Genomic DNA, 8,583 nt, shown 5'->3' with positions numbered 1-8,583 from the left:
GATATCGTCACTTAAAATGGAAAACCACGTATCACCAAACAAATCTAAATTGAGTTTATTATTGCTTACGATATATAACCAATATATAACCATTTATCATAACCATTTTATAACCAAAACTCACATATTGTTTCAATGTGAGTGGTTTCTATTATGTTGTTTTTCCTTCACTTTTAAACTTATGAAAAGTGATGTTATATTATTTTGCATTTCAGCTGACGATATGTGGATAAAAAAAGTTGAAATTCGTCAAAAAAAATTCAAGAAATCATAAAAAAATATAAAAAATTAAAATTAAATTAAAAATGCCAAATAAATTCTTTCTTAGGTATTATGCATTTCTTTATTTTCATTTCGTTCGATGCCTACTTCTATTCATACTTATATAAACTATATATACCAAAAAATACTTAAACAACGCATATTCGCCGTAGTATAAAAATATTTAAATTATCTTTACATAAAAGCCGTTATAAATATGAACGTTGGTGCTTTGATCAGCTACAAACTAAGCTAGATACTTAATATCTAATGGAAAGTTCAAATTCTTTAGCCCAACGACTGAGAATACTATAACAATATACATATACATACATACATACATATAACTAATATTTAATACACCACAAGTTCACTTAAACACTAAAGTTTGCAAGTGTAGAAAACCCAATCTCAGTTGAAAATTCCAACAAATTCTCTTCGAAATTTCAAAAACCAAAAACAAAAGCGAAACTGTTAATTTATTCTACGTTTTATTTTGCGTGTCACCTTCCATACGCCAAACGCCAAATAGGTAGCTGAGCTTTTCCGGTGGTATCACTGAGGCGCCTGTGGCGCGCCGCAGACCCTTCAGCTCGGACTCGGTGCCATTGGTGGCCGCATTCAAGATCGACGCCGTGCCCAGCGGCAGTCCATTGTTGGCGAGTATGCTCTTGCTGTCCATCGTTTTCAGCAGACTGATCTCGCTCGTGGAGAGCACGCGACACAGAAAATCAATATATCTGCAATAGGGAACAAATCGAGCAATAGTTAAGTCATAAAAATATTTTTAATTTATGCGCATGCGCGTGGCACGGTAAGTATTATGTGTGTTAGAGGTAGGTAAGTGGGGAAAATGTGCAATTTCCGGGAAAAATCCGGCGGCTGTGCGTTAGTGGGAATGCCCCTCGTTTGGGTTTTACTGCGTTCGGCGTATTTTCCGCCCGGCCTTTTGGTAAAACTGAAGTTGTTTGTCGGTTATGTAGTACATACATACTCTTCTACATATACATATGTGTGTGTGTGTTGAAATGCATATGAGCTATATGCGAAAGAGTGGATTTTTTAAATATACTCTTTCATAAAAAATATGTTTTCATTGATGTGAGTGAGTGGATTGTTGGAAAAAATAGGCAGATATTAATATTTTCTTATTTCTTTTGTGAAAAAAATACTAATTTATTAAAACAATATTTTTTCATTTATTCAGCGAAAATAAGTGTAATTTAAATTCAAATTAGTTAAGACAAATCAAATGTTATTTTATTTAAAATAAAAAAAATAATCATTTAAATTATTATTTTAAATTTTCATCAAAAATTTAATTATTATTATATTTTTAATAAAAAAATTAATTATTTTAAATAATAATTAGATTGTTCAAAATATTAAAAATATGCACCGGCAATATTTTAACATAAATGATATGCCTCCTCACAAATATTTAAAACATTTTAAATGCTTTCTTAATTAAAAAAGTAGTTAAATTTTTCCTAAAACTAAAATTATTTCGTTTTAATAAAAATAAAAATCTTTTTTGCGAAAAAAGTAGTTACAGTTTTCCAAAAATAAAATTATTTCGTTTTAACAAAAAAATATTATTATATATTTTTTTTAAACCAAAAAAAATCGTCAATTTTTTCCAAAAATGAAATTATTTCGTTTTAACAAAAATATTATATTTTCTTTTAAAACCAAAATTTTTTTTCGAAAAAAGTACTGAAATTTTTCTAAAAAAGTATTATTTCTTTTTAATAAAAATAATATTTTTTTCTGTCAAAACGAACAACTTTTTCGAAAATAGTAAAATAACCAAAAAAAAGATTCATATAAAAATTTTCATTTCAATTTTTTATCAAAACTAATTTTACTGATTCAACTAGTTAATGTTATCATTGAAAATATTTAAAAAAAATCAACAATTGTATATAAAACTTTGAAATTTAAAAACAAAAATCTTTAGATTTTTTTTTTTGAAAAAACCTTCTTTTTCTATTTTAGAAAACCAAAATATAATGAACAAAGTTTAGCACAAATTAAATATCTTTCCACTGAAAAGTTTCAAAAATTTTCAAATAAATGAAGAATATTATTAATTTTTGCAAATAATGCTTGTATTGGTTTTTTCGTATGCCAAAATCTTATTTCTAGTAAAAAATTATAAAAATAAGAAGTAAACAAAAAAATTTAAGTAAAAATAAAACAAATTTAAATATATTTAAAATAAAATAATATGGTTTTGAAAATTCAACAACAAAACAACAAAAACTTATATGTTAAAATCGGCTAAATTTGTTCTGAGGGAAAAAGCTTGCTTTTAAGTTTTCAGGTTCAAAGCGGGCACTGAAAGCGATTAAGTACGTAATTTTATAAACTTTTGCAAAATTGTAAAAAAAAAGATATTTTTTACTAAAAAAAAAATTAAATTACTTTTATTTTTTATTAAATTTTTATTATTGCTACATTTACTTCTGATTTTTCATAAAAAACTTTTTTGGAAACAATGCTTGTGCTAATTTTTTCGTAGGCCAAAATCATGTTTATATTAAAAAATAAAAATAAAATTTAAGAAATAAAGTAAAAGTTAAAAAATTTAAAAAATTAAACAAAAAAATTATAAATTAAAAATAAAAATTAAAATTAAAAAATTTTTAAAAACAAAATTGATAAATAAAAATGAAATATTTTTTTGAAAATGCAGAAATTACTGAATTCAAATTTTAAGTAAATAAATTTAAAAAAATTAAAAGTTAACAAATAAAAAAAGTAAAAACTTCAAAAAAATAAAAAAAAATATTTTTTTTTAAACTGCTGAATTAAAATTTTAAGTAAATAAATAAAAAAATAAAATAAAAGTTAACAAATAAAAAAAGTAAAAACTTCAAACAAAAAAAAAAAATTTTTTAAACTGCTGAATTCAAATTTTAAGTAAATAAATTAAAAGTTGAATTTTTTTTGAAATTTCAGAAACTGCTGAACTAAAATTTGAAGAAAAAAATTTTTCTTTGCTCCAGAATCAGATAGAACATTATATATTGGTGCAGGTTTTGTATTATTTAATGCATCTTTATATATTTTAATTCTTCCACCTATCATTTCGTGGCAGCAGCATGAAAAAAAAAACATATTTGAATCGTTTACTGGGGTCTCTTTTTTCTATTATCTGAGAAAACTTACGATGGTAATGTATAATAAAAGGCATACTGACTGAAAAAACCTGAAATTTTAAGGTGAGAACGTTCGACAGAAAATTTGGTGTTTTTCGGATTTTAAGTCGAAATAAAGATAAAAAAATAAAATTTGAAATAATTTTTTTCGTGAAAGAAAATAATTTGTGTACAACATTAAATAAAAAAAAAACTAAAATCTATATTATTTCAATTTTTCACATAAATTTTGGGGCTATGTGAAAAAGATGTTGATACAAAAGTTGTAGTTCTTTTCATTACCTGCAACTTTGCTATACAACTTTCTTCTATTGGACTTGTAGCTTTGCCTGAAATAGAGAGATAAACCGATTTTAACGCTTAAAAATTCAACCACGCCCCTCCCTTTCCTCTTCCCGACCTCAAATAGATGACTAATTCCTCACATTTTTGTTATTTTATCTTTCATTTGAAATACCAAGACTTACAAAAATTATCTATCCTGCTTTAAAAGAAGTCACTTTGAACGATTTAATTGAGTAGCTTGACAAATATTTTTGATGAAATGTAGTGCACTGCTCAAACAATTTTCTGCAAAAATTACTGCATTAATTTTTATAATTTTGTTCTTATTTTTTGTTGAACAAAATCTGCGTTTTTTCATTCATTAAGTTAATTAAATTAATTTTAAAATTTTTTCCAAGCAATTTTTCATATATTTTTTATAATTATTTTTCATATATTTTTTTATAACTATTTTTTATTGATTAAAAAAATTCAGAAAAATTAAGTTAAGTTAATTAAATTAATTGAAATTTTTTTTCCAAAATTTTTTCACAAATTTTTAATAATTTTTTCAAAATTCAGAAAAATTAAGTTAATTAGATTAGGTTAATTAAATTAATTTTAATTTTTTTTTTCCAAAAATGATCACATATTTTTTTATAATCATTTTTTATTAATTAAAAAAAATCAGAAAAATTAAGTTAGGTTAATTAAATAAATCTTTAATTTTTTTCCAAAAACTTTTCACATATTTTTTTATAACTATTTTTATTAATTAAAAAAAAATTCAGAAAAATTAAGTTAAGTTAATTAAATTAATTTTAATTTTTTTCCAAAAATGTTCACATATTTTTTATAATTATTTTTTATTAATTAAAAAAAAATCAGAAAAATTAAATAAAAATATTAAGTTAATTAAATTAATGTAAAATTTTTTTTTTAAGTTTTCAGAAATTTTTTTCATTAATTAAAAAAATTCAGAAAAATTAAGTTAATTAAATTAAATTAATTTTTTTTTTTCAAAAATTTATCACATATTTTTTATAATTACTTTTATTAATTAAAAAAAAATTAAAAATTAAAAAAATATTTGCATATCGCACTCAAAGTCAATATATGAATCACATCTCATTTTCATATGTATAACATTTGTGTGCCCTTTGCCTACAAAAACACCCTAATTTTGGAAACACTTTCTAACCATTACAATAACATCATGTAAACCCGACACTATACACCAAAAACTTTTCCCGCTATCGCAATCGCATTCGGCCCACCCACTGCTTACCACTCCACTCACCTGGTCGCCAGCTTCAACGTTTGTATTTTGCTCAGCTTATCGCTCGGCAGTGTCGGTATGATCTGCTGCAGCGCCTTGAACGCGTCATTCAGGCTCTGCGTGCGCTGACGCTCGCGCACATTGGCCATAACGCGTTGATTGTGAAACTCATCGACATCCTCGGAACGGCTCGATTTCCGGCGCGTACGTCGACGCGGTTTGCGAAAATGTTTAGCAGCCGTGTCTGCATTGTCGGACAACGAGTCCGCGCGTATGTCCATCAAATCATCGTTGGTGTAATCATAGCTGGCGTCGCAGTTCTCATGATTATCGCCATTCAAGCGCATAAATTCCAAATCATCGCCTTCGGAGTTGTTGCTCTTCATCGAGTGCGCAAAGTCGTAGTGTTGTGCGAGGCTTTTGCCAATAATATGAGGCGTCTGCGCGTGGACTTGGCTTAGCGCCGCCGCTGTCGCCGTCTCGTGTGCGAGTGTGTGTGTTAAATCCTTGTCGATTTCGTGTTTTAAACTGAAAATACCGTTAGTTGGTGGGACATTGTGCGGCGGCGTTGTTGTTGTTGGAGTTAAGGCGTGTTGCAGCGGCTGTTGTTGTTGTTGCACTGATTGTTGTTGTTGTAGTGACTGTTGCAGTGTTTGCTGCATTGCTTGCTGTTGGTGATTTTGTTGCTGCTGATGTGGTTGTTGTGATTGCTGCTGTTGTTGTTGTCCATGCGGCAGCTGCTGCTGATAGCCGTATTTGAAATTATCCACACTATTCTCACACATTTCCCGCGCGGCAAAGTCAAACTGTGACGTGCCGTTGCTGCTGCTGTTGTTGCTATTGCTGTCAGCATTGTTGTTGTTGGGACCGTTGATATTCGAATTCACATCCGACACCGTTGTTGGCAGATAATCCAAGACAAATCGCGGCGCATCCTGCGCGTGCATGAAGTGCGCTTGTTGTTGTTGTTGTTGTGGTGCGTGCTGTTGCTCATTGATCAGCTGTAAATGCGGCTTCTTAGTCTCGTTCATAAGTTCGTGATCCGCGCTCTCGAATTCACCTCTATTCCGCTTGGTCGCACCCACCAGCTGCGCCGTCACGCCGTTGCACGCGCCATTCTGCATATTATAATTATTATTCAATTCTTTAGCCATATTTGTGGTTGTTGTTGTTGCGGCGCCAGCGGTGTGCTCCACCGCGCTTTGTCCAAAAGCCAGCGGCGTTGTGTTGGCGCTGCAGTTGCTAAGCATTTCCGGGCTTTGCATGTGATAGTCGGTGGAATCCACCTCAGCGCCAGCGGCGCCGTTGTCACCATAAGCGAAATCCGTTGGCTCCACTATATGACGTTGTGTGTGCATCGCTGGCTGCTGTGTGGGCGCCAAGCGCGACGCCTGCGCTCCATTTGTGCTGTGATAAAACGAACCGCTGAGCGTGTGTTGTTGCTGCTGTTGTTGTTGCTGTTGGTGTGCGACGATATCCTGTTGCATTTGCATGTTGTGCAGATATTCGTAGGCTTGTGGCTCCATTTTGATCAATTTAATCACATTGTCCTGCATGTCCATTGCATGCGGCATCGGTTTGTAGCTGATGTCCAGCAAAACTTTCGGCGAACTCGGGCGTATGGACATATTCTAATGTGAGTTCTATTAGCACTTCACCGCAAATTATGGTAGTAACGTTTCGGTACTTAAATTTAAAACGAAAAATATTTCAGCAATTTTTTTTCTTTACTTAAATTAACACTAGTTTTATTGCTGTTTTCACATATACACACGCACACTAATGTATATTTGGAAAAAAAATTAAATTTCCACCTTCTCGCGTGAAAACAAACCAGTTTACATCCTAACCCGCACAGGAACGTAACGCAACTAATGCCGCTATGCCGAAGCCAACTCAAAATAGCAATGATCGGCTGCAGTCGCTCCCACATTGTTGTTGTCGCGCATATACCGCTTGTTTGCTGGTTTCACGAAAGAGACAACTCTCTGGTCTGCGTGCGGTAGTGACGTCATCAAACGCATACTCCTACTTTCTGTTCTCCGCTGCATTGTGCGCACCAATCAACGCTGCGCGCAGATCGTAGATCTCTATTCACACACATACATATACACATGCCTGGCTGTGCGTATGCATGTATGTATGTGTGTAGAAGTGTATTTGCAAGAACAATTAGTAAGTTATTTTGTATAAATGAGTAAGCCATTAACTTTTTCCAAATAATTAGTGAGAGCTTAGATAAAAATTTGCAACTCAGCCTGCATACCCAGCAGGAAAATGCACTGGTACAAAGATAAATTGTCTGCAGAGGTCTAAATATCTTTTTACGCTGAACCGGGTATATTCACTTTGCATTAAAGTTTGGCCTTTAACACGCAGAAGGAAACGTCGGAGCTGCCGCCTATTAACAAATACAGTGAAATTTTCCATTATGGACCTTCCTCATAACAGGACATCTCCCATAACTGGACAAATTTCATGAACATAACGTTTTTATTAATAATTTCATAACCGGACATGAACATGTTCTAATGACCGCACACAGACACTATTTTGGTAATATTTCGTTCAAGATATCTCTGACAATTTTTGATAGATAAAGGTTGCCACCTATTAAAAATTTTCTATACAAAATTACCATCGACTAACTTCTAACACTACAACAATCATATCAAAACAGACTGGAATAAAAAGGAATTATTTTGAATAAGTGCTTTGACAGGGTTGCCACCAATTTAAAAAATTGTGTACACTAACACTGTCACGATAAACGTATCACTACGCCAGTGGTCTCAAAATAAACTGGTTTAGTAAGGTTACAGACACAAAATAATTGTGAAAAGTATTGCCACCTGTTTCAATTTTTATGACAACCATTCAATACAAATGTTAAATAAACGGATTACTACGCCAATGGTCTCAAAATAAACTGGTTTAGTAAGCTTGCAGCCACAAAATTTTTCTGAAAAGTGTTGCCACCTGTTTCAATTTTTATGACAACCATTCAATACAAATGTTAAATAAACGTTCCACTACGCCAGTGGTCTCAAAATAAACTGATTTAAAAAGCTTCCACATTAAAATATTTCTGAAAAGTGTTACCACCTGTTTACATTTTTATGACAACCATTCAATACAATTGTTGAGATAAACATATTACTACATTATGGATCTCAAAATAAACTGTATTGAAAGCTTACATATTATAAGATTTCTAAAAAGTGTTGCCACCTGTTTGAATTTTTTATGACAACCATTCAATACAATTGCTGAGATAAAAAATATTACAATAAGAATATCGTACTAAACCTTAGAAAGCTTACAGTTAAAAAAAATTGTTAAGCGTTGCCACCTATTTAAAAATAAATATGTGTATAAAATTTGTTTTGATTAAATTTTGAACATTAATTTTTATGGCAATAGATATTCATCGAAACAAACAGAATTAGGAAAGATTTATTTTGAAAATTTGTTTGTGGAAGGGTTGCCAACTAATGTAAGAATTAAAATTATTTTCAGCACTGTCAGTAACAGCAGAAACTTTTTCCAAAAACGTTAAGCTTATAATGTAGAATAACGAATACGAGCGTTTGCTCTGCAATATTTGTAGTTAGT

At 30.8% G+C, this 8,583-nt stretch overlaps 1 protein-coding gene across 1 annotated transcript; it reads right to left on the bottom strand.

The window, feature by feature from the left end:
* Window positions 1-317: 317 nt before the first annotated feature.
* LOC126756974 (protein twist) lies at window positions 318-6,824 on the bottom strand. Its single transcript, XM_050470510.1, has 2 exons — window positions 4,990-6,824; window positions 318-1,001 (listed from the first exon to the last, which is right to left on the bottom strand). Exons 1-2 carry the CDS (start codon window positions 6,594-6,596, stop codon window positions 746-748), a joined length of 1,863 nt encoding a protein of 620 aa, XP_050326467.1. The 5' UTR covers window positions 6,597-6,824; the 3' UTR covers window positions 318-745.
* Window positions 6,825-8,583: the final 1,759 nt, after the last annotated feature.

This window comes from Bactrocera neohumeralis, chromosome 4, assembly GCF_024586455.1.
Source record: "Bactrocera neohumeralis isolate Rockhampton chromosome 4, APGP_CSIRO_Bneo_wtdbg2-racon-allhic-juicebox.fasta_v2, whole genome shotgun sequence".
NCBI lineage: Eukaryota > Metazoa > Arthropoda > Insecta > Diptera > Tephritidae > Bactrocera > Bactrocera neohumeralis.
This window is presented reverse-complemented; position numbering and strand designations above follow the sequence as displayed.

Coding starts and splice junctions, on each gene's coding strand:
- LOC126756974 (XM_050470510.1), bottom strand. CDS start 6,596: ATGTCCATACGCCCGAGTTCGCCGAAAGTTTTGCTGGACATCAGCTAC. Junction 1,002..4,989: donor ACGTTGAAGCTGGCGACCAG/GTGAGTGGAGTG, acceptor TCCCTATTGCAG/ATATATTGATTTTCTGTGTC.